The 27,555-nt window shown below is 49.6% G+C and overlaps 1 protein-coding gene across 1 annotated transcript; it reads left to right on the top strand.

Annotated features, from left to right (window-relative positions):
- The first annotated feature begins 3,007 nt into the window (after positions 1-3,007).
- LOC144113353 (uncharacterized) lies at positions 3,008-23,273 on the top strand. The gene is made up of 10 exons (XM_077646401.1): positions 3,008-3,855; positions 4,574-4,686; positions 5,367-5,486; positions 6,420-6,606; positions 8,422-8,616; positions 8,848-9,059; positions 9,434-9,618; positions 10,987-11,043; positions 12,354-12,442; positions 21,989-23,273. The coding sequence occupies exons 1-10, from the start codon at positions 3,008-3,010 to the stop codon at positions 23,184-23,186; spliced, it is 3,204 nt and encodes a 1,067-aa protein (XP_077502527.1). The 3' UTR covers positions 23,187-23,273.
- Positions 23,274-27,555: the final 4,282 nt, after the last annotated feature.

Genomic DNA, 27,555 nt, shown 5'->3' with positions numbered 1-27,555 from the left:
GTCCACTAATACAACGAACGCAATTGGTGTTACCGTCAGGTTCGTTTTAAGTGGACTGAATTTAGTTCATTGGAAGAGCACGGCCTCGGTACCGAGCTCAACCTTTGCCTGAAGTGGCGTCAGGCGCAGCTTTGATAAGCACTCTTTCTGGAAAAAAGATTGTTCATAAGAAATTATGATTCAACAAACGACTAGAAATAGACGATAGTAAATACAGCAATCTTCATTATACATTTGACCGCGCGTCTATATTGCTGCGCTTTCCTCGTTTGCAAGTCCTTCGCGTGCAAGTGAGCCAATTCGTTGAAGGAGCAGGCAAGAGCATACCGACCCACCCGAAGCGCTTTTATTAGCAAAACAGATTTTTATATATGCGCACACTAGAGCCACGCAAGGAGTAACCAAAATCGAGACGAAGTAAAGGTGGACGATATACACAATGTGAGTGAATGCATTCATTCATTACTTGCATTATGCCCCTAGTCTTCATTCCTAGCTTCACGTGAACTGCAGACAACAGTTTTCACTTATGTTTGCCACACTGTCCTTACCACTTCGCAGCCAAAGCTCAGACCGCAGTCGTGCTCCCTCTCGCGTTCAGCTTCACCCCGCAGCAATGACCCCGCATTTCTGTGGGCTTGCTCTGACTGTCGAGTGGCCTCTGGTTGACTTCACTCTAGCTAACAGCCAACGATGATGCCTGGTGCACACTCCGCGCATTCCTTAGCCGTTGGCGTCTTACGAAGCGTGTGCAAGGCCTGGCATCACCGCCGATCAAGCACATTATATCTGTTGGTAATCGACGCCTTCATCTCTCTTGCATAGTATTCAATCCTCAGTCCACACAAGTTCCCGAAGCACCGAGCTTACGCGAACCCTTTGATTAAAAGTTGCGAGGACGAGACAAGGCACGAACTATGGGATGAAGCGCCTCATAGCCCTTCATGATTTGTCTCGTACTGAAGCCCCAGCATAAATTTCAACGCAAACTGAAACACCTAGAGAAGTTGGTGTGCTGTCGTGGCGACTCACTCCATCCCTGTCTCTCATGCTGCGTGTTTTCTCGATATGAATTCCAGGAAGTCCTGCACGACGAAACCCAGTCACCGGCGAAAAAATCTTCCATTCCTTTTCTTTTTGGTGGATTCTAGGTTTTTACAGATCACGCATCCTGCGCGGAACCAAACATTAAATGCCAGTGCGCATTTGCTCGCCATGTGCATCAGAATTAAATCCCAGGCATTCACTGGGTGCGCCTAGAATCTCATTAAAAACCAAAATAATAATTATCATCATAGGATCAAAATATTCACTTTTACGCTTCGCATCATTCACAGCTCTTTTTTCGTGTGATATTAATGTTTACATTCAACTAATTATACACTATAGAGCGATCGAAAACATTGGCAGTTTCAGTAGCAGGGAAAAATATCCCTGCACGCGGCAGCATTCATCGACACTGAAGAGGAGGACGGTCACGCGATTCCGCAGGTCGCGCGCATCCGCGAGGAGCCAGGAATCCCGCCTCCGTTTCGAAGACGTTCCAGCTCTTCTTGCTGTGGCAAGGCATCGGCAGAAACCTGCCGCTGGGAGCGCGCCATCCTTGACGCGTTCTTGGTGAGAAGGCGGCGGGTAAAAGAGGCGCGTTACAAGACCTTCGCCTGCCAGTATCTGGACCAGGTAAGCTACAAGGCTTAGCTAGGCTTAGCCCGGCCGCGGCGGCCGCATGTCGATGGAGGCCAGAGCGCCCGAGAGCTTAGCTACGTCGCTGCCCGCTCAGGAACCACAGTGGTCGGACTGATTCAATGCACTCCATTTCCTAGCCCGCACATGTGCGGCTTCGGGATGTTGAACCGCACAATGCATATGCCGTACCAAAGTAAAGCTGGATGCTGTGCGCCATATTGTGAGATCCGATGGGTGCTAAGGACGGGCACCACGCACGGGGACTGGTGTTCGTCATCTGATACGTGGGCGCACTTCAAACAGGCACGTAGAGATATCAGTCCCTGCGAGAGACGTGTGCTAATGATAATGATCAGGTCTGCGTGAGTCAGCTAACGGTTTCAAGGCATTGGTTATTTTGCCGATGCGTATTTGGAGCAATCCTGCCGGAATAAACCCGGGCATACGGAGGAGCAGAAAACGGTTTTCACTTATGTTCAGTGATGCATCCGAAATAATTTAAGTCGCAAAATCATCAGGCCTTCGCTTCGAATAGCCAGTTTGTCAGATTTTATTCGAATTCGAGCGATTAATATTTACAGTTTTTACCTGTTTATTGCATTCTCCTATACCCGTCGCGATGGATTTTTTTTAAACTGCCGTTCTGCTTATTAGGCTCTAGGTTTCGCGTGTTCGTTCCGGATCACAAAAGCTGCGTTTCGGCTAAGACGAAATTCTTTGTATACCGAGATTTTGCTGCACGACGGATGTGGACGGTGTGCCAAAGATGAGAACCCTAGAAATTCGAAATTACGAAAGTAGAAGGCGCCGACCAAAACAAAAAGGATGGGATGACGCTTCGGCTCCCCCCTGGAGCCTTGTTCTCCCCCGTCGGGAGATCGCTAATAAGTCTCCCGTGGGGGAGCCGAAACGTAATGCCATCCTTTCTTTTGGTCTGCGCCTTCTACTTTCGTCATGTATCATCCCGACCAGACAGAATTCCGTCAGAGTCTTTACTTGAAGACAGTCGAAATACGGAGCCATCTATCACAGCGTGGCTTATATCCGCTTCCTCGGCTTTGACACGGAAGTAGCTACTGTATAGTAACATTTGCTGCATTTAAAGATAATGCATGTTTAGCGTCATCTAGTCAACGCTAATGCTTGTTTCATGAAACCTCATTGGAAGATGTTGAAGATTAACGTACCTGACAAAATGAAGCGTATTTCACCACTTAGGGCTAGTGGCAGCTTTGATTTTCGTGCAGGAAACTACGCGACCTTGCCGAATTTTGAAGCATCTAAGCGCTAGCAGCTTTCCCCAAACAAGAAAAGGCGAGAGATGAAGGCGAGAGATGAGCCGCGAGATTTCTACGTGCCCTCTCACGACGGCGAAGACTGGGGATGCGGACCTCCCGAAGCCGGCTTCGAGAAAACAATGTACCATCCTAGCAGCGAGAAGAATGCGCGTCGTACAGAAGTGGTTCGTGGCGAGTGTGAAGCTCCGGGAGGTTACATTGTGGAAAGTATGAACCATGGTACCCGTCTGAACAGGGCCCTGCTTGCGCAAGTGGGTCGCGATGAGTGTAGCAAGGAAACTATTGACCGCCGTATCAGCCAGAAAAGGGGTGGAATCTCAGTAGCTGGCCGCGCCCAGAGCAGAATCCTGGAGTTCGACCTTATTGAAAGGATTGAGCGGCGCATCCGCGAGAACAAGGAATGGTGTGCAGATGTGGGCCGTCACGAGTACAGAGATCCTGGTCCTGACATCGTGGAGACCATGGAACGTTTTGAAAGCGAGAGTGGGTGGTGGCGTAGAAAGCGAGACCGTGAGCAGTCTGAAGCCCCTGCATCCGTCTTTGCGGAAGGTATGGGTCCTCGCTTAAGCCAATACAGAGGAAAGCATATAGAAGTGGGTCGCTACAAGTGCACAGCTCCCGAAGCTGGCACTATCGAAACAGTGGACCATCGTGTGGCCGAGGAAAGAAGACGCCATACAGAAGTAGACCGTGACAAATGCTGCGCTCCTGGATCCTACTTGATGAAGACGATGAATCGTCGTGCCAGAGAGTTTCGCGCATGCCACAGTTCGCCAAACTGTGTGGCGGCGAGCAAGGAAAGTGAGCCGCACTACTGCAGCTTTCTGACGAAGATTTTGACGCAAGTCAAGCCGAAAACAGGCGACAAGCGGTGAGTATAATTTATCGAAAGGCCGCCTATATGTGCGGCGTCTTAAGCCAATACACCATCGAACTTTTGATTGTTTTTTGGGGGGAATTATACGAGAACAAGATGCAGGATAGCGAACTAAGCAATAAAGAACTAAAACGTTTCTGCTTCTTTGCAAACACTGAAACGTCCCTCATAACCGCCCTGGTCGATATCTTGACCCCAAACCCTCCCCTGACGGCGTTGTGCTTTGTCTTGTGCGCCTTCTGATACCTGTTACTCTGACGCTCGGCCATCATTTCCAGAACTTTTCAATCATCCAGCTGCGATGTACGATGCATCCCTTTGTGGTATCCTAGCACCGAGAGGTGTCGCAAACTCGCCGAATAGAAAAGGAAGCATTATTTCAGTTGCTATAGCCCTTCCGTTTTTGATTACTGCAATAAACTGTTGTAATCGCTACCCGTTCATGCATGTGGTGTAACACGCGACATCCAAATGCGACACAAAGCAAAGGTGATGTGCTTGTCAAACATCACGCTCTCCCAGCATATATCGTAGCGACTTAGCGCAGCAGCGTTTTCACTGACTAACTTCGAGAACAATATGCCTTTGTGTGTGTGTCGAAACAGAAAACGATGATCGAAAGAGGAGGTGGTGGTGAGGAATGTACATTTGTCTCCTTTTTCTTCTCTTTTTATGTGCCTGTGAACGAAATCCAGATATCCTTGTTTGGCAGCGCGTTTTACAGGGACTACATAACCACTGATGTACTTACCCGCAAAGTTTTGACCCGGAAAATTATGTCTTTCGGAGGCATCACACCACCCCGGCCTAATGATTGCCCTAAAGGTAAGCTGCCCCTCATTTGCAACTTGCAGGCGTATAGTGGTCCATAGCTTGCGTTGTTATCCGCACGTGAGCTATAAAAAGAAACTCCATTTGCTTCGGATTCATGATTTTGTGACACTTACGTTGGTTCGCAGTTTTATGCGGACGCAGTGAAAAACCAGTGTTGCAAGCAACATAGAAAACGCTTTACACGCCCTTGAGATTAATCTTGCAATGGAAACCTTAATTAGCGAGCGACTATACCGGATTAACCGAGGCAAGAGAGTTTCATTACCGGCACTCAGACAGTTATGGGCATTAATTGTACATAACATCGACTTAGTATCTACGAAGGAAGCGCCCTTGGAGAGATCACTCCGGGTTTTATCATTTCCGTTTCTATCTCCGTTTCCTGCTTACATTTTTTAAGTGGGTCAGTCATTCGCATCGAAGATCGTCTTCTTTTTGCACCCTCGAAATCAGTTCCATGTGACGTATGACTCTAGGCCGTAGAGAAACACGCTGTTAAATAACTGCTCAGCGGGATCCTCGCGCATGCCTCCGACACCCGCAGAACGCGTTGTACCCTTGGTTCGCATGCGGCAAGGAGGCCTTCAGGTAGAAGAGTTCAGTGTTAAGTGTTGTTAGACATGTGGGAGGAACAAAGGAAGCTCATTCCAGCGCTCACGCGTTGCGTGCAGGAGACGCCGTGCTGTCCTATGACCCGGGCAGCAATAGCTGGAGCACCTACGGCTTCATGCCTCAGCCCATGTGCTATCACACTGCAGTCGTTGTGGGCAAAAACGACGTCGTTGTGGCAGGTGAGTGCAGTGCAAAACGCCTGCTACAAAAGCAACGTTAACGTCGGCTCTACTCGCAATGTTACACAAAGCTACAAACGGACTAAAATGAAATGCTTTCGATCAGCTTTTGGTCCCCAAGCATGAGTGATGCGCACAAGTGCTCCCCTCTGATATTGCTCTTTTCAAGTCAAACTTTATCCGATGATTAAATGCGAAGTTACTTTTCTTGTAGCTTATAGCTTTATCTGATACTTTCGAGCACCCGTGTCTTGTTCGAAGAGCTTCTAGCCAGCACTAACAGAAATGTTTCATACTCACGAAAAAAGATAAGCAAAATATGATAAACGAAGGAAAATACATTCAGAAATATTTTCACGTCCAACACGTTCCGTTTTAGCCAAGCATTCCTTTAGAAGAAAAAATAGCTGCAGATCTTGATGCATTTGTATTTCATACAAGAAGGAAATCTATGAAGTAAATTGCAAATCAGGAACCGTAATAAAGACGCATTTCTGAGCCCCTGCTTGTCGCTTGGTAGTCTTAGCTACTTATGCGCTATAAAATTGAACGCCATAGAACCTTTATGCGCCATAAAACCAAGCATCTGCGGCTGTCGTCCCATGGATAGTCTTATGCACAGCCGGGCTTAAACTCTAACCTCAGTTCAATTGATTTCTTTTATATTAATAATATTTACCGCACACACATATCATCCCACACTGTCGGTGGATCTCAACGGATGCACACGACGCACCGTGGGGCTAGAGGCGAAACAAGCTTCCAGGGTCTTTCTTCTTTTCGTTTCGTTTCCTCGGTCACCATACACGCAACTGCTTGGTGCGCATCGCAGCCAGTGCGGCGGCTGCTTACAATTTCGCGGCCTACACTTCCGATCCTGTGACTCGTCATAGGCAATGCGCATGCTTGAGTGCAACCGTGCCCTCTGCGCAGGCGGCCTGGACCCCCAGTGCGTGACAAGCAGCGGCAGCATGCAGCCATCGGGGAAGGCATTTTTATTCTGCAACACAAGGAAGAGGTGGATCGAGCTGCCAACAATGCACCATGGACGGGCCTTCCACGCCGCCATTGGCTGCTACGACCGCATGATCGTTTTCGGCGGAATAGATCGCACCGGCCGGTGAGATCACCTAGCCTGCACTCCAGAGCTTTGCTCGAATTCAGAAAATGCAACAGCCTCTATTCGCCCGCTGGAGCAGCCTGTGACAACAGCAAAAAAGAAAAGCCATGAATCAGTTTTACCAGCTGGCATGCACCTTTTGAACCCACAGGGGCTCGTCTAAGCATGGCCAGCATGAAGCGTTTTTTACACGGAGATACGCGCCGCGTCCGAAACAAACGCGGTCGAGCCGCCGAGATTGCATGTCACCGGTGTTTATGTAGCGCCCGCTTCTTACACACGTGGGGGTGCAGGTGTGGCGGCACAGCCGCGTGGGGTTCGCCGGCGGGGCGTTGTCGCGCGCAACAAATTTCTCCATGCGGGTCAGCGAGGACTTAGGCGCATCATTCGCCGTCGCTTCTTCGAACACACCACGAACAGAGCAGACTAAATGGCACCCTCCAAGAAACTGCAGCCCTTCCTGCCAGTTTTGATGAATTTAGAGCTGAAGTGATTCGCTTGCGTCTTGCAAGTGCTTTTTTCACGGCGCTAGAAATTTCACTGATTTCAGAATAAAGTGTTTCTAAATATGTCACTATAGCATTCAGCAGTGACGAGAGAGAAAAAGGCATCAAAATTTTGTTTTCCCCATTTGTTGTTGAGAACCGGGCATATTTTAGTTTTTTTTTTCATGTTGTGAAAACTTTTGACACTCTACATCGAGATAAATGCTGGAAGCATCAGCCGACAGCATGTTTTTTTAATTGCATCAGAAGCAACACCAGAGATATAGCGATGTTTCCGGAAAGCTTTTCCACATTCCTATGTCACTTACTGCCTGCAATGACGAAAGAATTGTTTGTTAAGCTTACTGGATAATTTTCGTTCGAAATTAAAACAAACTATAAGCGGCCTTGGGCGAAAGTCATAAATCATAACGGGGTTGACGAATATGACTTATGTCTCAGTACTATGAGATATAAAAGGAAACAAGATAAACTAATCATTAAGGTCATGTGGTCATTGCGGGACATTACGAGCTTTGCAGTGTTGGCAACGCATAATCGAAGCCAGAACAGTAAAGTGTAGAGGGGATTCTCGGTAAGAACAATAATGTTTTGACCTGAACAGAAGAGTCAATGAATCAATAAATGAGTCAATCAATCAAGTAATCGATCAATCAATCAATGCCTTTATTTTTTCCACACCAGAAACAAGGTGAAGAGGATGGCTCGAAGAAAAACTGGAAGTTTCCACTTGACGAGCTTAAAGCTCCCTATTTACTAGACATATACAATGACAGCCCAAACCACACATCTTTACAGAGTGAAAAGCGATTATAGGAAACACCAGATACAACAAAATATGTATTCAGGCTTTTGCTACAAGGAAAGCTTTTGAGCATATTGTTCTTAGTAGGGCCGATATTAACTCCTGGATCATGAAGGTGTTTGAGCAGGTCCGGGAGAGCATGATGGAGCATTTGTTCACTAATTTTAAGTGTGAAAACAAAATTTTCCAGAACTTATTGTTGCGTGCATGGTAATGTTTTGTTACAGCCGTTAAGTCTGCGCGTGCACGGAGAAAATCTTCTGAGTCATGTTTATAAAGTTCTGCCATGTACAATGAGTACATACGAATGGAATGGACATATATTGCATGTATGACATATTATACATGTGTGTGTAGATATTATGAGTGGAAAGAATGTTGTTTTTATTGAAGAGTTCTGCTTTGCAGTGGTACTGCTTGTGAGAAATAGAGCTCTTGTGGAGGAGGAGCAGTCGGGTGCTTATTTTAGGGCGTGATCCGATCGGCGCGACGGTTTTTCTGCAGGACGCTCAACAGCGCGGAAATGTATGACCTCAACGCGAAGCAATGGTCCTTCATCCACCCAATGCCGATGGCTCTCATGGGAATGGCTGCAGCCACCATCGACAGGCGAGTCTACATCGTGGGAGGCATCACACATGGCCTCGACGGGGACACTCTCCAGAACTCAGTGTATGCATTCGACCTGAGCAAAGACACGTGAGTGCCCGCTATACGCGTTGGACTGTTCTGAGGGCGAATGTTCCCCTTTATAGTTATCTTTACAGGGATAGGGAACGGATAACCTTTCGCGCAAATCTGAAATGCGCAAAATTCAGCGCACAAAGCTCTCTCATTAATATTTTTTGCGTTATGTTAACCGCAGTAAAGAATCGGTGGCAGACGGACTTCCTCTGCTCTCAGTAAAAGCAGACACGCCGTGTTTTGCAGCTGGACTGAGCTACCAGCGATGACGGAGAAGAGGGCCTTTTGCTCGGCCGTGCCCGTGCAGCCTGACCTCTGGCTAGTAGGGGGCGTCGTGGAGCTGAAGCCCGAGGTCAAGTGCACTTCGCGGATCGACGTGCTCCGTCTGGCCTCGTCGACATTGGAGCGACGATGTGACATGCCATCGCCGAGGCACTCTGTATGCTTGGCAAAGATAGGTGAGTGAGCCATTGGCAGTCGCCGACAAGCTCAATCCGCCACCAGAGTTCTGCAGATAACCCTGTCTTAAGGCGGGTTCACGATGGCTAGTCGCAGGGGTTGATCGCGAAACAGGTGTAAATCGATTTGTTACACTCTCTCCTCGATTTCCTAGTGCTGATATGTCGCTACCTGTTATGGCGAGTTTTCGCGTCGTACAGCAAACTAAGCGCAACATCGTTGCGGTCATCGAGAGCGACACCAAGGCATCCCTGACACAGATACTCGGCGTCAGCGCAGCCGGTGTGTTCTTATTGTTGTTCTTATTCTTCGTCGCGACCTCTTTATATCAAGGGCTGCAAACGTGAACAGAAACGTTGGCCACAACGCGCAGGCTACGAGGTGTACCTGGTTGGGGGCCAGGACGACAACAGCAGCCCGTGCGACGACGTGGTCCTGTTCAACCCCCTCCGTCGCAGTGTCATGCCGTGTGAACCGCTGCCGAGGGGCTTGGCGGGCGCAGCCGCAGCCGTGATGCCCGGCGATTGTTTCGATTGGCCACTGTTTCGTTGGATTTGGGTGAGTCTGGCTACTGCGCGTTTCGGCGGCGGCACCACTTGTTCCCCGCGGCCTCTACAGCAACGACCCATCGAAACAAGCATCCTTGATGATCAGTACTCACTCGTGCTTTCATATTCTTAATAGCCAAGTGGGACGTTTTTGTTCCAGGCGGCATGTCCCAGAAGACAGTGCTTCGTGCAGTTCCCATCAGCGGTTAATCAGAGAAACCGCTTACAGAGAAATGAGGTAGCCACGGCTCATAACGGTAGATTTCAAATCAGCAAAACTCATGACGTACACACCTGCGGGGCGTCCCAACTAAGCTGAATTTAACTGCAAAAAAAAAAGCACGGACGAGAAAACTGGCCTGATGTGCGATGATGAAATTGATGTGGCGCTGTCGCAGGCTGTCTAGCCCCCGCAGTTACTTTGAATCTAGATAGCCGAATAATCAGCATAACGTAATGAATTAAAAGGAACATAACCTACCCTGTGTGCGTGGAGAGTAAGCACACACAGCCGACAGAGCACTGGTAATGTTTGCACATCCCCCACATTACACCGGTGTAACAGCGCTCGCAAATCGAACGCGTAATTCGAGCTCTGTTAGTTAGTTTTAAAAAGGTATGCAACCTTGTTAGTACTTTTATGCCTGCAAGGTGCGGTCGCCTCGCGTCAATTGACTGGCTCAGGCGTGCACAGGCGATGAGACGTCCTGATTCTTTCATCAACGAACCATCTGCGCCAGAAAACCGCATTGACCATAATCGAGAAAACTTTGCGCAAGCCAAGACGAGAGGCAGAAACACGCACACACACACACACACACGCGCGCGCCCAAGTATGTGTCCGTGTTTCTGCCTCCCGTCTTGGTTTGCGCAAATTTTTCTTGTTATATCGCTTCAAAAACTGGACCAAGAATCTACACTATACGAAGCTTTGACTATTGTTGTTCGAACCTGGGCAAGTACTTTTCCGCCACGGCCAAACTGAAGAGGGGAGGGGGGGGGGGGGGGGGGTTGAGCTAAGTAGGCATAAAAAATTTGCGTGTAATGAATAGGCGTTATTATCGTGCTTCAGTCTGCTGAAACAAATGGTGTGTTTGAGTATGTAGTAGCCTAGGATGGAGTGTAACCTTGATAGTGATTAGTATTCGGTTATTTTTATTGGTGATTGATAATCAGTTATATGATTCATAATTGCGAGTGTAATCGATGACCGTGATCTGTAATGTGATATTGGATTGGCAAGCGATGAGAAATGAGAAAGAAAAGAAATAAAAAGAGGATAAATGGGGAGAAGGAGCTATCGCATCTACTCTTAAGGCGAAGCTTAAGAGCCCTCCTGATTTTATTTCCTCAATTTCATTTTCACGTGATTTTGCAGCCAACTACAAAGACGACACCGCATAACCGGGACAGAGCGGTGACCGTCACCCAAAAGGTTTGATTTAGTTTTCTTTATGGGGTTTAACGTGCAAAACCAATGTAGTCTATGATGCACGCCGCCGTGGAGGAATACAGTCAGTTTTGACCACCTAGATTTCTTTAACGTACACTGTCATCCCACAGTACACAGGTGTCTAACATTTTGCCTCCATCGAAACGCGACCGGCATGGTCGGGATCGAATCCGCGTGTTTCGGATGTTCAGCCCAGCACCGCAACCACTCAGCCACCGAGGCAGCTGCTCCAAAAGGCATACCTTTCCAGAGAGAGGTTAGCACCGACGCAAGGTAGAAGCTGATATAGGTTCAGAACCACGACGGTTTACACACACTAACGCCAGTACGTTATCAGGAAAATCTTTTTGCTCTTAAGACATTATCTCCCAGATTTTAACGCCATGAACAGGTTTTATGCGAACAAGAAACGCGGACGGCGCTTCCTTGATTCTCTTAACATTTTTTTTCTTCCTATTGACCAGTGCATGCTCCAGCCACACAACGCCAGAGATAGAAACCGAGGATTTATTGTGTCTGAAGCACCTACCCGAGGCGCACAAGTAATTGGCCAAACATTGGAACCGTATTGGCAAAGGCCGGCCTTACAAAGGACCAGGATGAGACCATCCTGTTGCAATATTGCGCCGATGACCTGTGGTCCTTGGGATTATGCCTGGCTCAGGCAAGAAGTATTTGCTGTTTAGATTGCGCATTCACAACGTCGCTTTTTGCGCCCGTGTGCTGAGCGATGCCAGTGCACGTTGAAGAACCACCGGTGGTCGAAATCGACACAGAGTCCTCAACTGTACGTTGGGCCTTAGAGTACATGTGTTGCTTCAAGACGTGAAACCCCACTATTCTCAATTCATAATTCAGTTATTTCATTAGCTGTAACATCGCAAGCGGCGAATTTACGCGGAGGCAGAGTGCTTCCCCGACCAACATATTTGCGAATGGGAAACAACGCAGGAACCCACTTTCTAAGGACAACAGTCAATTAAATAAATGGTTCAAACCGGTGCGCCATAAATTCGCCCGATCATACCACAGCAACTCAAAAGTAAAAAGTGCTTCTTGTGTCACCAGAAAGCAGCAGCAGAAAGGCTCAGTAATTCGGTTTTGATAAAAACTCTCCGCCTCATAAAAATACAGTTGAAAGCGGGCCCCGAGTGCATACCTGAGACGTACGTTTGCGCAGAGTTCGCCCTCTTCTGCCCACCGCACCGTGGCTGTGCTCCTGTCACGCCCGCTAACTCTAAACAGGAACACCTTGAGCAAACACCAAATTTCGCTTTCCCACTTACATGCAGGCGCGGCTTCATCGTGAGACCTGCATTCCGGCGCCTAAAGGTTACAGCGACCGCAACGCCTCTGGGTTCTTCGGTGCAGCGCAGTACCGGTACCACTATCTTTCTGCCTTTTTGTGCCGCTGAGGTTTTCGTGCCGCTGAAGTTTTCATGCCTTTTCGTGCCGCCTTCTCGCCCTCGGCCCTCGGGGAAAGAAGGCGACGGCGTCAGAGGAGGATCGCTTGCGTAGGATGAATAAAGGAAGAGTTCCACTGGCGCTAAAAAGACGAACACAGACGAAAGGACAGGCACCGACTCCAACCGCTTTTACAATGAGACCCAGTTCAACCCGTGCTTGATGCAGCTACTACGGACAAAAGAAGAATATTTGCTTGTGACAAATCGCGCTGCACAATTCTGTACACGCTTCAGCATAGCACAATAGGTCCCGATTTGAGGATCCCAGACTGCGCAGTCGTACTCCATAATAGATCTGATGTTTGTGAAATACAAAATTTCCTTAACCCTCTGAGGTGCATCTCGGAAATTCCTCTTTATGAAGTTCAAAATTCCTGCTGCCTTTGATAATATATTCGGATTGTTTTTCCCAAGTCAGGTCAGCAGAAAAATAAACACCAAGATATTTATAAACGGTTGTTTATTTAAAGGTTCGTTGTTTTAAAGGTAGTCAGGCAAAATTGGAGTGCCTCTGAACATAAAAGAAATACATTAACATTTTGCAGTATTCAAACACATCCTCCATTTATCAACCAAGAGTTGAATGCGGTCCAAGTTTTGCTGAAGATTATCTGAGTCACATGGTGCTTTAGTAGAACAATACAAAACAAAGTCGTTCATGAAAATTCACACTTTCGACTATGTCATTGACACAGATTAAGAACAGTAAAGGCCCCAACACAGATCCCCTGCGGGACACCAGAAGTGACCACTGCAGCGTTTGAAAAGCGCCCATTTATTTAAACGCGTTGCTTGCGCCCTTGCAGGTAATCTTTAACCCATTGAAACAATTTGCTTTGTATGCCAAGAAACAATAGCTTATGGAGTAACAGGACATGGGAAGCTGTCATCATCATTATCACCACCATCAACATCATCATCATCAGCCTTACTACGCCCACTGCAGGGCAAAGGCCTCTCCCATGTCACTCCAATTAACACTTTCCTTTGCCAGCTGCATCCACCCTTTGCCGACAAACTTCTTAATCTCATCCGCCCATCTAACCTTCTGCCGCCCTCTGCTACGCTTACTTTTTCTTGGAATTCACTCCGTTACCCTTAAAGGCCAGCGGTTATCTTCCCTTCGCGTTACATTCCTTGCCCAAGCCCATTTATTCCTCTTGATGTCTACTAGGAAATCATTAAGCCGCGTTTGTTCCCTCACCCACTCTTTCCGCTTCCGGTCTCTTAACGTTACACCTATCATTTTTCTCTCCATGGCTCGCTGCGTTGTCGTTAACTTAAGCTGAGCCCTTTTCGTTAGCCTCCTTGTTTCTGCCCCGTAGGTGAGTACCGGTAAGATACAGGTGTTGTACACTTTTCTCTTGAGGCAAATTGGTAAACTGCCATTCATGATCTGAGAGAACCTGCCATATGCGCTCCACCCCATTCTTATCCTTGTAGTTATTTCCATCTAATGATCCGGATCAGCGGCCACTACCTGTCCAACGTAGTCATATTGCTTTACCACTTCCAGGCCCTTGCTGCCAATTGTGAACTGCTGTTCCCTTGCTTGACTGTTGAACATTACCTTGGTTTTCTGTATGTTAATTTTTAGACCCGGCGTTCTGCTCTGCCTGTCTAACTCATTGATCATAATTTGCAGTTCACCTGGGTGACTCAGCAAAGCAATGTCATCAGCGAATCACAGATTATTTAGGTGTTCTCTATTTACTCCTATTCCCAACTGTTCCCAATTTAGGCCTCAGACTACGTTCTACAAAGAGGCGGTGAATAGCATTGGCGAGATCGTGTCTCCATGCCTGACGCCCTTTCTTATTGCAATTTTATTGCTGACTTTATGGAAGACTATAGTAGCTGTGCAGTTGCTATATATATCTTACAATATTTTGACATAAGGCTCTTCTACACCCTGATTACGCAATGCCTTTATGACTGCTGAGGTTTCCACTGAGTCGAATGCTTTCTCGTAATCAATGAAGGCTATAGAAAGAAGTTGGTTATATTCCGCGCATTTCACTATCAGCTGATTGATAGTGTGAATGATCTATTGTGGAATATCCTTTACGAAAGCCATCCTGGTTATTTGTTTGATTAAAGTCTAAGGTTGCCCTGACTCTATTAGCGAGTACCTTAGTATATATCTTGTAGGCAACGGATAGTAAGCTGATCGGTCTGTAATTTTTCAAGTCCTTGGCGTCTCCCTTCTTATAAATTAAGATATTTGCATTCTTCCAAGCTTCTGGTACTGTCGAGGTCAATAGGCATGGCGTATACCGGGTGGCTAGTTTTTCTAGCACGATCTCCTCCCCATCCTTCAACAGATCTGATGTAACCTGATCCTCCCAGCTGCTTTTTCATTTCTCCTAAGTCTGTCTTTACTTCCTCTTTTTTTTACTGGCGGGATGATGCAATGGTTTGCGCTACTGTCTCTCTCATTAACGCTCTGATTACATTGGGTATTGTACAGATTTGTGTAGAACTCTTCGGCTACGTTAATTATTTTATTCATATTGTTAATGGTATTGCCCTCTTTGTCTCTTAACGTATACATCTGGTTTTTACCTATGGCTAGTTTCCTCTTTACCGCTGTTGGGCTACCTCAGTTATTTAGAGCATGCTCGAATCTCTTCATATTGAACTTCCTTATGTCGAATACCTTGCGCTCATTTATTAGCTTCGATAGCTCTGTCACTTCTCGTCTGTCGGTAGGGTTAGACGCCCTCATGCTTTGGCGTTTCTTAATCAGGTCTTTCGTCACCTGAGAAAGCTTTCAGGTATCCTGTCGAACTGTTCTAACGCCTACTTCTACTGCGCACTCTGCAATCATGGAAGTCAGATTACAGTTCATTCTATGAACATCAAGATCGTCTTCCTCAGTTAAAGCCAGATATCTGTTTTTCAGCGATATCCTGAATTCCCCCACTTTCCCTCCTACCGCTAACTCGTTAATGGACGTCCTCTTCACTAGCTTTTTCCTTTCTTTCCAGGAAACTGTGTCGAAGGCCTTTTAAAGTCTAAAAATACTCAATTTACCTACTCGCGGCTGTCGGAAGCAGAGAATATATCATGACTTAAATCGGTTTCCTGGGTCATGTTTGAGCAGCCACACCTGAAACCATGTTGGGAGTCGGGGAGGAATTTATACCTTTTCGAGGTGTTTCATCACCGAACTGTAAATGATGTGCTCCATTAATTTGAAACAAATACAAGTAAGGAAGATAGGCCTGTAATTAGCGACACTATTCTTTGAGCCACGTTTGCGAATAGGAACTACATCAGCCATTTTACACTCGTCAGGAAGAGAGCTGGATTTAAACGATTTGTTGAAAGAAATCACTAAATAGTGAGCAATTACACCAGAGCGGGCCCGTAGGACATACGCCGGAAGACCGTTGGGCCCACCTGCAGAACCAGCTTTAATATATTGAAGTAATTTTGCTACACCACTGTGCGTATTAACCTGGACAGTAGTATCATTCGTTAGTGCCTCAGAGACTGGAGAGACTGGAGTGATGGACGGTACGTTAGTAAACATTAAGTCGAGGATAGAACCACCGTTACTTCATTGCCTTGCTGGCTCTGCTACTAACTTACCGGTACAGGTCATTAGCTAAAATAAATTCAGAAAAACCTACTGATAAGGCACTCGAGTCTGTCATATTGCATTCATTGCTGTCCCACTGGATAGTGGGCTTATTAAAATCACCACCTAAAACAAAATCTTGGTTAAGCGAAGATAAAAAATGTGATAGGTATTTAAAAACATCCGGATTAGTACATGCAGGAGAACGGTAGAACGAGCCTACAGCTAAGTGGCGACCATTATCTAACTGCACATTGCACCAAACTGATTCGCCGCACTCGAGAGGCGAGGAAAAAGCAGCAGATCGCAGGCAAGGATTCACAAGCATGCAGGAACACACCCCCTCCCTGGGTATTCCTGTCACGACGATATATTTCGAAACCAGTTAGGAAAACTTCAGGGTCCAGAATAGAATCATGAAGCCAAGATTCTGCGCCAATGACAATATGTGCCTAACGGCAGATACTAGAGCTGCAAAGTCATCTACTTTATTTTTCATGCATTGGCAGTTTACAACGAACGGTCAAGCCCTGCAGTACAGATGCAGAACAGTCTTGCCGGAACCTAGTAGAAACTCTCCGGCAAGTTCTGTATCTTGTTTCTAGCTATCGTTTATGAGTCTCGATAACTTGGGTGTGTTTCTGGTGATAAAGGGAACATTTCCCATCTACTGCCAGTTTGTCCCGCCGTAGCTTACAGGGCTTTTCCAAGGCACGAGCATACTGCAAAAGCTTCCAACGTGCATGTCTCATTGTAAATGTGAAGTCCTCGCGAATAGCACAAAAAGGTCCCTTTAGCATTGGGGCGCATGAAGTACTCGCTACCCATTGATGGCGGTTTATCAACATCCCTCACGAGTATATAAAAGCGGTCTCTCACCGGTACTCACCTATGGGGCAAAAATGTGAAGGCTGGCTAGCAAAAATGGTGTAGCTTAAGTTGAGGACAAGGCAGCGAGATAAGGAAAGAAAGATGAGAGGTGTAATATTAAGAGACCTGAAGCAGGCAGAATGGGTGAGGGAACAAACGCGGCATAGTTACATCCTAGTCGAAATCCAAAGGAAGAAATGAGTTTGGGCAGGACACTTAATGCGAAGGCAAGAGAACCGCTAGTCCTTAAGGGTAGCGATGTGGATTCCAAGAGAAGGCAAGCGTTCCAGGGGGCGCAAGTAAGTTGGGTGGGTGGATAAGGTTAAGAAATTCGTGTGCAGACGGTAGACGCAGCTGGCAGAGGACAAGGTTCATTAGCGAGGCATGAAATAGGCATGTGCCCTGCAGTGAGCATAGCCAAGCTGATGGTCATGATGATTACTTTGAACTACTTAACATGTGAAAACATCGTTTCGGGTGAACTCTAGGCACTAACATGAACTCTGAAAAGAGGTGTGCCGTGAAAACCAAAGTGCGACAATTATATTGGAGTGAAAGCGACCTTTGTTATATTTTATTCCGTTATTTTTGTATTTTGTGCGCATAAAGTTCTGTCCGTGGTTATTGTTGTCCTTTAGCTTCCTTGTAAAATCATGACAATCAGGAACCAGAATCTAAAACCGGTATCTTTTATAATTTTTTTGGAAAACGGTTTGGGAGGTAATGGTATAAGCAGAAATTTTCGCACGAATATGCATAGGTCGAGAAAAACCAAGGCGCGCAAATCATGCTGCATTCGTAAAAGCAACTTCTTAATATTGATAATGTATAGATAGGTAAGCTTCGATTGTGTCGCGTGCCAACTTCTTAGGATACCTGAACTGTACTGTGGTCTTTGCAAAAAGCTTTGCCATAAGCTTCTTACTTAAAAAGAGATGTGAGGGGCACCTGTTGCTGCAGCACTCGCTTCGGTGGTCGTGGCTGCTCTATCTGCACGCGGCAGGGATAGCCGCCTAGAAGACCCTTGTAGTCAGGCCGCTGCACTTTCCTCCCTTTCGTTCAACATTAGCAGCAGCAGCAGCAGTCAGATGGCAGTAGCAGCAGTGCTGTCGGCTCTCGTCGGCAAAAACGTCCTAAGCCAGCACTGACCACACTGGCATTTTAAAGTCGTTGACTCGAATCGCACTAAAACTTCCATTTATCTGCTTGAGTTTTCTCGTGATGTGGACAGACCAGTGCACGGATAGGACAAAAACTACGTGGACAGAGTTGAATATTTAGCCTTTAAATACATTCCTGCATTAAAAAACAGTTCATGAGTAGCGTCTGCATCTACATATGATCTGGAATCTAGTAAAAAATGAACAAAATCTAGTACTTTTAAGAGCATTGTTCTGGGCGCTATTATATTAAAAATAACATGGTTTGTGAGACACGTGTTAGTGTCTCATAGTGATGTCACGCGACCTATAAGTATTCGCAATACACGAACAGCTAGAACGTATCAGTACAGAGTCGGCTGAAAACTGCTGCATGCGGCTTTTAACCTAATACTAGCTACAGAGAGAGTTACTTCAAAGTCATTCATGCAGTACTGCAAGTAGTAATGCGCGTCGACCGGGAATATTGGGGCACTCCCGAACATGAAACCACAAGGCACAAAACCAGGTACTTGCACTTTCACACTGCAAAAAAAAAAAACATTGGCCAGGACGGGTTGATGTTCATTTCAGCCTGTCCATTGTCTGTAGAGTGAGTTTCCATATTACCGAGGACTAAATGAATTGTTATATGTATTTACACTGAGCTGAGCTCACGGAACAAAAATGCAACTAGAGTTTACAGGATTCACGCAGAGATGGCATTCCATAACGGCTTCTCATCTCAGACTGTCTATGTATATTCAGGTGGTGCTGAGGCAAAAAGACGTTGACGGATTAGATGTACGTCATCGTACATCACAATGTGCTGCTTGGCTATGGTCGTTTGACGCCCTTTCGACGTGGAGGCGAAACACTCTCTGAATTCGAACAATAGTGCACACAGCTGTTCGCGTTGGCTGGTTAACAGCGCGGAGTTGACATCGAGGCTCTCGAGGGGGAGAGGAGGCTGCACTGGTTCTGAGGAGAAGCACTCGGAGAAATCGGAGATGCGTTCGTCAAATGCTACGGCAAGACCGCGAAAAAGATGGCGATGCTCGCGCGTAATATTGGTAGCAAGTACCTGTGACTGTCCACTATTAAGATGGATCAGACTGCGGGCCACGCACACGCCTTGCGTCAGAAGTAATGAAAGGTTGGTTTCGGCGATGACGTCATCGTCCTGAAATGATTCGCTCTCAACCGTAATGAAGGCGCTGGTTCGAGGCGGCAGTGTGACGGTGTCCGTAAAAACTCGAAGCGTCTGGCTTGGTCGCGGTGTATCGCTGAAGGCGACAGCATTCTCAGTCGAAAATGTGACATTGTTAACGCGTAGGTCAATAATCGCCCCATATTCAAGCAGAAATTCGACACCTAAGATGAGGTCGCGCGAACAGTTATTCAGAACAAGAAAGCAGATGACATATGTGGACCCCCGGATTTGAACTCGGACGGTGCACATGCCGAGAGGTGCAACCAGATGACCACCCGCAGTGCGAACGTGCGCGCCAGCCCATGGCGTGAGAACCATTTCGAGGATGGTGGCGAGCTGGCTGCTTAGAATCGAATGATTACCACCAGTATATAATAACGCTCGAACGTGGCGAAGATCCAGTATCACACGTATGTCTAAAGAAAGCCGCTCGCGAGTTGGAGGCTCCGGAGGGGATGATCGGGCACAGGCGTTGTTGTCTGCAGGCTTTGGCACCGTTAATTTGTCAGCGGGGTGTGTCCTTTGTAATGCCGTCAGTGCGTTGAAGGGATAGGAGAGTACGGACGTCGTAATCGTCGAGGCGCCGTCATGTGTGAGCTTCGATGTGTCGAAGCGAAAGGGTACTGCGGAACTCGAAACCGTCGACGCGTCGTTGTGTCGAGGAAGCGTCGCTGTGTCGGAATGAACGGTGACCGCGGACTTCAGAACCGTCGAGGCGTCGGCATGTCGTGTCCGCGTCGATATGGGTCCCCCGCACAACGATGTCCAGCGAGCCCACCCCCTAAGGTCGCTGGCTGCAGTTTTCCCGCCGTGGGCTGGGTGACCGGCCTTGCCCTGCCCGGGAAAATCTCGCGGTATATGGTGAAGGACGACCCCTGGGGATGGCGATCGAGCCTGCTGGTGACGATACTGAAGCCAACGTTGGTCTTAAGGAAATCCGCGACAGCCCGGGGTCGCTCGCCTTAGCGGGGTCGAGGAGAATTGGCGGGAAACCCGGAGAGGACTAGTCAGCGGTAGGGGCAGTGCCGATACATGTAGGTGACCTGGTTCGCCGCCGTGAACGCATAAGGGGCGTCGGTCGGATGTGCGCCACACGTCGGATTTGTGCGGGGATCGTCGGGTAGCTTCCACGGGTGCAACACGGGTGCAGGCGGTCCCGGAACTTCAGCAGGAGCCGGAACGAAGGACGCCAAAGCCGGCGCAGGGCACCCCAGGGCTTCGGCGTATGTGAGACGACACTCAGGCGAGACAGGAAGAGGGAATGGACGAGTCTCCTCGGCAGGAAAGGACGGCCGGAGCGCTTGCTGCACCTCATCGCGGACAAAGATCGCTATGGAGCTTGAAATTGTTGGAAGGTCCCCGTACAGCTCGCGGAGCTCGTTGCGCAGAATCGAAAGTATGAGATCGCATAGCAGGGAGGCGTCGGTGCCATGGAATGGTAACTCGCTGCAAACGGAGGCGGCGGACACGGGTCGGTCTTACGCGGAGGCTCTGTGCTGAAGAACCCTATTGCTCGTGGAAGACTCAGTGAGAAACTCGGAGACAGTCTTCGGAAGGCTGCAGACAAGGCCAGCAAAAAGTTGCTCCTTGAGGCCACGCATGAAATGGAGTACCTTTTTGTCCTCGGACATTGCAAGGTCCGCGAGCCTGAAGAGGCGTGTCATGTCCTCTACATACGCTGCAACGTCTTTATTTGGAAGCTGAACTCGAGATTGCAGGGCGCGCTCTCCCCGTACGCGACGATCTGAGCTGCTCTATGTTTCTAGGTCTTCACGGTCTTCAAACCAGGTCCGAGCACCGTCGTCTAGACTGAAGTAGGCGTTTCTGCGGTGGGCGGCGTCATTCCACTGGTTGAACACGGCAACTCGCTCGTATGACTGCAACCAGACTTCAATGTCCTCAAAGAGGTCGCTGTGGAAGGACTTCGGGATGCGGGGGTTCTGGAGCGTGAAGTATGGTGTGGGCGCCCGAGCCATTGGTGTGGTCGCACCAGGCATTGAGGAGGCGCGAAGTGCTCCAAGGGCATAGCGGATGGGTCGGGCTCGAGTGGTAAGCCTCGTATCCGGCGGCGAGCACGGTGGACGGGCGTCTTGATGGGTATAGGGCCGAAGCGCCGGCTAACCGTTGGGGTACGGAACGTGAGATCGATCCCACCTCCACCAGATTTGTCACGGTGTTGGTGACAAGACAGGGACCCAGCAACAGAGGGCTCGGCAGCAAGTCCCGTCCAGAGATCGTCCATGCTCTACGCATGAAGCCGTATTTTGCACGATGACCCCCCAGATACTTCGAGCCTTTATTGTGTGCTTGAGTGTGCATGTGTGTGCTCGTGTGTGTGCTTTTTAAGAGGGGAGGAATACCAGGTGGCGCTGAGGCAAAAAGACATTGACGCTGGTGGCGCGCGGAGTGAAGGACGTTGAAGATCGCCGTTTCTCACACCGAAGGACGTACTGCAGAGCCCTCTTTTGCCGGGTCCCTGCCTTGTCACCAACACCGTGGAGGAAAACGTTCTAATTACATGTAGAACTGCTGTTAACAGGTGTTCCATCTATTTCCAACCACGATTACAAGAGATTGGGGCCTCCACTCTCCCTCCAATGCATCAAGCCTTCCAAAACCCCCCGGCCCAACAGGCGCCTTCGGCCCTTCCCAGGCCCTCATCCGACACTGCGGCTCCGCCCTCCTGGCGCCAACGGAAACCCCTGCACTCCAGGCACCCCGCTCTCCCGGCGTCTATGGCCCTCACAGCACCCCCGGCCCTTCCCCAAGCAGTCGCAACTCTCCAAGCGGCTTCGGCTCTCCTGGCGCCCCCAGCCCACCCGGCGTCCTTGGCAATCCCGGCACCACCGGCCCACCCAGCACGCCCGGCCCTCCATCCGGCCCTGACTCTCCCGGCGCCCCCGACAATCAAGACGGCCTCGCCCTACCCGGCGGCCCCGGCCCTCCCGGCGCCCCAGGCCGTCACGACGGCCTCGCCCTTCCCAGTGGCACCGGCCCTTAAAGCAGCTGCGGCCCTGCCGGCGCCAGCGGACCTCCTGGCGCCCCCGGTCCTTCGGGTGCCCTCCAGAGCCCTCCAGACACGCCAGGCCATCCGGGCGCTCCTGGCCCTCCTACATGCCTCGGTCCCCTCACTACTCTCGGCCCTCCAGGAAGCCCGGGTTCTCCAGTTGGCCCGGACTCTCCCGGCCTCAGCCCTCGCAGCGCGCCTGGCCTTCTCGGCGCCCCCAGTCCTCACGACGCCCTCGGCCTTCCCAGCGGCACTGGCTCTCCCGGTGCCAAAGGCCATCCCGGTGCCCCAGGCGCTCCCGGTGCCCCCACCCGTCCCGGCACTCCCGGTCCTCCTGGCAACCTCAGCCCTCTCTTCACGCCCGGCCCTACAGGCGGCCCTGACTCTCCCGGAGGACTGTGCCCTCCCGGCAACCCCGCCCCTCACGGCGCCTTCGGCCCTTCCAGTGGCCGCGGCCCTCCCGGCGCCACCGGTCCTCCTGGCGCCCCCGGTCTTCCCAGTGCCCCTCAGCCCTCGGGACACGCCAGGCCATCCGGACGCTCTTGGCCCTCCTAGAGGTCTGGGTCCCCTCGCTACGCTCGGCCCTTCAGGAGGCCCGGATTATCCCGGTGGCCCAAACTCTCTCGGCGGCCTCGGAAATCCCGGTGAACCCGGCCCTCCAGGCACTCCTGTCCCTCCTAGTGGACTCGGCTCACGCTTCACGCCCGGCCCTCCAGGCGGCACGGACTCTCCCAGTGGCCGCGGCTTTCGCAGCACCCCTGGCCTTCCTGCCGACCTCGTCTCTTTCGGCGCCCCTGGCCCTCACGACGGTCCCGGCCCTCAAGGCACCCCCGGCACTCCCTAAGATTCTAGCTCTCCCAGCAGCCACGGTGCTCCCGGAGTTGCCGCCGAAGTCGCCGAAGCGCAGAAGCCGGTAACTCAGAAGGCTGCCAGAAAGGGTGGCCTATGATTAATAAAGGCACAGTAGGTCGGCCAGAATGGATGTCGCAAGATTGGCAGCGCACGGCGCTACTACAGTTAGAGCATTCCAATCGGATGACCAGATGTAGTCGCTTTAAACGTGCCTCGCAGCTCTTTAGGCTGTGTTTGCTTTGCGCTGTCGTCACAAACACTTAAAGACGTGAAGCTGATCGCGCACATCTACTGGTGCGTTTCTTTTGCAGCCAATATTGACATATTTACGAGAGTGCTATCGGCGGCTACTGAGAGTAAGGCCCCTTATTCTTAGAAAATAGCACGAACGAACGAAGGATCGAGAACGATTAAACACACTGACGAGCGCTGACTCGCCACTACATTTTATACTGAGAAAAAAACACATTTATAACCGACAATCACATGACCATCGCACATGCCCAGAGTAAAATATTAGGACCAAAACATATATATCAATGGCTAAAAACTCCTATTCATCGGTAGCAGCTAGGACAGCCGAGGCAACCAAAAACACGAAAAAAAGAACCACGAAAAATTCAAATTCACTAAAACAAATCACGTGTTGTCTAGGAAAGGAATCTGAATATTGACTAACAATAACGATGGCTGACTAACGCATTCATCCTGTTTCTTCAGATCCCTGTCATTGGTTGATCACCGGCTGTTCGCAGTAGCCTCGCTTTCAATGCTGCCCCTCTGCCGGGCTTACCGCGTTTATGCTTTCAGTTTAGACTCTTTGCCCAGCCGGCACACACGCACGCAATCATTGTGGCTTTCAGCCTGTCTGGGAGCGCTCAGTTTCGATGAAGCTCCGAAATTTCGCAGGTATATAGCTATGATTCTAGTTGACACCACCGTATTTTTTCAAAAGCGCTCAGCGTTTTCGATAACAGTAAATTTCTTGCAAATGTATAACAAATTTCATGCTTCGTACTGCGGTGTTTGTAATTCATTCTGTGCCCCTGGAGGCGAGATTGTGCCCAAGAAAGGTGTTGATCTACATTCTAAGCTTGAAATTGTATATGAGCTGATTTGTCTCAATGCTTCATAACATGCATTTCAGTTAATTTGATGGAACTCTCAATGGAATAAGGACAGGAGAATGACTGTTCATGCGGTCCACTGCCATATGGCAAATAAACACAAAATAGGGATGTCGTACAGAATTTAAAGGTTGGTTGTTTCGTTCTGCGACATTTATTTTGTCTTGCTGAAGACATATACAGCGGACGGTAAAAAAAGAAAAACACTACACTATTGCTAACGAATGAGGAAAGAAAACCAGACAGAAGGCTGGGATGTTAAGCCATCTCCTAAATAGAGATCACTCTACTTGATTCTGAAACTTGAGTGCCGACTATAGCAGTATTTCAACACAGCGACAGCACTGTGTCGAGCAACTGTTTCGGACATTTACATGGGCCATATGACGTTCTCATCGGTGACAAGCAGTGTTTTAAAAAACATCTTTGCACGGGCGTTTAATATGGTGACGTAAGCGCCGATTAAAACAGCGACGATCTTCCGGCTTCTCCCTTCTACGAAGAAGTGCTTAAAATCTTGACGACACCACTGTTACCGAAATTTTCCATTCCAGCCGCCTTCACCTACTTGGTGCCGCTCGTTGTAAGACGCCACCAGAAAACGCTTCGTGGGCTTTACCTTCGGCAGCGTTGGTGATGTTCCTTCAAGTAACTGTTTCTTTGCAGTAAATGTACCGCTGCTAGGAGGGCCGGGAGGTGCCGGGAGGGCCAGGGGCGCCGGAAGGGTCGAGGCCTCCAGGAGGGTCAGGGGCGCAGGGAGGGCTGAGGACACCAGGAGGGTCAGGGGCTCAGGGAGGTCCGAGGCCGCCAGAACGGTCAGGTGCGCAGGGAGGGCCGAGGCAGCCAGGAGGGTCAGGGGCGCAGGGAGGGCCGAGGCCGCCAGGAGGGTCAGGGGGGCAGAGAGGGCCAAGGCCGCCAGGAGGGCCAGGGGCACAGGGAGGGCCGAGGCCGCCTGGAGGGTCAGGGGCTCAGGGAGGTCCGAGGCCGCCAGTAGGGTCAGTGGCGCAGGGTGGGCCGTGGCCGACAGGAAGGTCAGGGGCGCAGGGAGGACCGGGTGCGCCGAGAGGGCCGAGGCCGCCGTGAGATCCAGGGGTATCGGGAGGGCTGAGGCCCATTCTCATTATTAAGGATTGCAAATCAGCTGTCCCCCGACGAACACCTTGTTAGGTGCTAAAATTGTGCAGAGATGTGCGCCCTTCAGGAAGGGTGCATAGGATGAAAGTTGAAAGGGCGCACATCAGTAAAAGACTTGCTTCATGGTTGCATCAGTGTGGAGCTCCCTTCCAACATGCATTCGTAGAGGTGGTATGGAAAATTAGTACGTTTTAATGGGGGTGCAACCATTCCATCCTCTAAAGCATAATTAAGTGCACCCTTCCTTATGGGTGCTGATCTCTGCACCCTTTTTTAGCACCCAACATTAGGAAATGGGTGTTCGTCTAGCGACAGCTGATTTGCAGCCTTAAGGGTGAGAAATTATTTAGTGTACGCCGTGAGAGCCGGGGGCTCCGGGAGGGCCGAAGCCGCTGGGGTGTGCGACGAAAGGGCTGGGGGTGCCGGGAGGGTCGTGGACGCCTGGAAGGCCGGGGGTGCCTCGAGGGTCGAGGCCGCTGGGAGGGGCGACGAAAGGGCTGGGGGCGCAGGGAGTGTCGGGGACGCCTGAAAGGCCGGGGGTGCCGGGAGGGCCGGGTGCGCCGGGAGGACCGAGGCACCAGGAGGGCTGGGCGCGCAGGCTCGGACGAGGGCTAAAAGCGCTGGTTGGGACGGGGTTTTTGGAGGGCTGGGTGCGCCGGAGCGGCAGAGTGGAGGCCCCAATCTCTGGTCGTCAGATGGTAACAGTAGTGCTACGTGTATCCTTGAACTTTTGCTCCCTCTGACCTTGACTAGATACATTGACAGTCTGAGACATGAGGCTTCGTACTGCAATGTCTTCTCTGCGTGAATCTTGTATCCTGTACTTCGAACTCCAGCTGCGTTTTATTTCCAGAACTTAACTCATGGCAACAGATGACACTAAAAGCCCAGCCTTTCAGAAATTTTCCAAATACGTATCGCTAAAATAACGAATGCCTTATAACCTTTAATAGACTCCCGCAGACCACACCAATCGCACAGATAACATGTAGGGGCAGACATCTCGACGTACATCATTGAGGAAATTTCGCGGGATGTAGGTTTCGAAATTTTTTTTGCTGTGCGACCGAGCGAAGGAGGTCAACACAAAGCATTGATGCTCAAGAGGACACCGAACGTTTCCTAAAAACTGACCAGCGAGGCAGCAGAAAATTATGTTTCGTGAATCCACATCTCGCAAACTTTTGTCGTTGACTGTACCTCTTCAATGTGCGCGTACATATCCAATTATGGATTTCAGTCGCTGGCAGACGGCAGACCGCATGCTGCTTTCCTTAGGTACGGCATATGCTGCGTGGTGTTTAACGTCCCGAAGTTGCACACGGGATATGAAATGGAGTGCACCGATTAGAACCGAGCACTGGGGTTCCTGAAAGGGTAGCGACGTCGCTCAGCTCACGAGCGTTCTGGCATTTGCCCTCCATCGACATGCGGCCGCCACGGCCAGGATTTCTCCTATGTCTTGTAGCTTACATGATCCGGCTACTGGCAGGCGAATGTCTTGTAAGGAACTCTTTTACCGGCCAGCGTCTCACGAAGAACACGTGAAGGATGGCGCGATACCAGCGGCACTTTTCTGCTGGAACATTGCCGCAGCAAGATTAGCTGGCACGTCTTCGTAGCGGAGGCGAGATTCCTGGCTGCTCGTGGATGTTGTTGTTGTTGTTGTCAGCCGATCAAAAGGTGGCACATACGCACACTGGGAGATCGGCCAGGAATCGGGTGACTATTCACCTGAACGCAGTTAATAAAAAGGAAATGCACGTGGGAGCGCAACACCGGTGAATTCTTCGTCATGAACAGAAAAGGGATGAGAGTTTGATTTCAACATTATAAGAATAATAATAAAGAGAGGGAATAAATAATAATAATTAAGTCAAGATGTAATAATTGATAGAAAAGTTTCGAACACTTAGCAAGGCAGCCGTTGAGATTCTATCAGGAAATTTAGAACAGCGGTACAAAAAGATCTGTGGCTTAACCCAAATGTGGTGGCGCCAAATGATAGCAAGAGCAGGCTGCTCAAACTAAGGCCAAGATGCTGCAAGGGCTCCTCCAGCAACCTTTTTCTCAGAGTTGAATCGGCGACAATGCAGCCAA

The sequence above is a fragment of the Amblyomma americanum genome, chromosome 1, assembly GCF_052857255.1.
Source record: "Amblyomma americanum isolate KBUSLIRL-KWMA chromosome 1, ASM5285725v1, whole genome shotgun sequence".
Taxonomy (NCBI): domain Eukaryota; kingdom Metazoa; phylum Arthropoda; class Arachnida; order Ixodida; family Ixodidae; genus Amblyomma; species Amblyomma americanum.
Note: the sequence above shows the minus strand (reverse complement) of the source record. Positions and strands in the feature narration are given on the sequence as shown.

Excerpts from the sequence above, each read along its gene's own strand:
- LOC144113353 (XM_077646401.1), top strand. The coding sequence starts at position 3,008 with ATGAAGGCGAGAGATGAGCCGCGAGATTTCTACGTGCCCTCTCACGAC. Across the intron at positions 9,060-9,433 it reads TGTATGCTTGGCAAAGATAG|GCTACGAGGTGTACCTGGTT; the intron begins GTGAGTGAGCCA and ends CACAACGCGCAG. Across the intron at positions 9,619-10,986 it reads CACTGTTTCGTTGGATTTGG|CCAACTACAAAGACGACACC; the intron begins GTGAGTCTGGCT and ends GTGATTTTGCAG.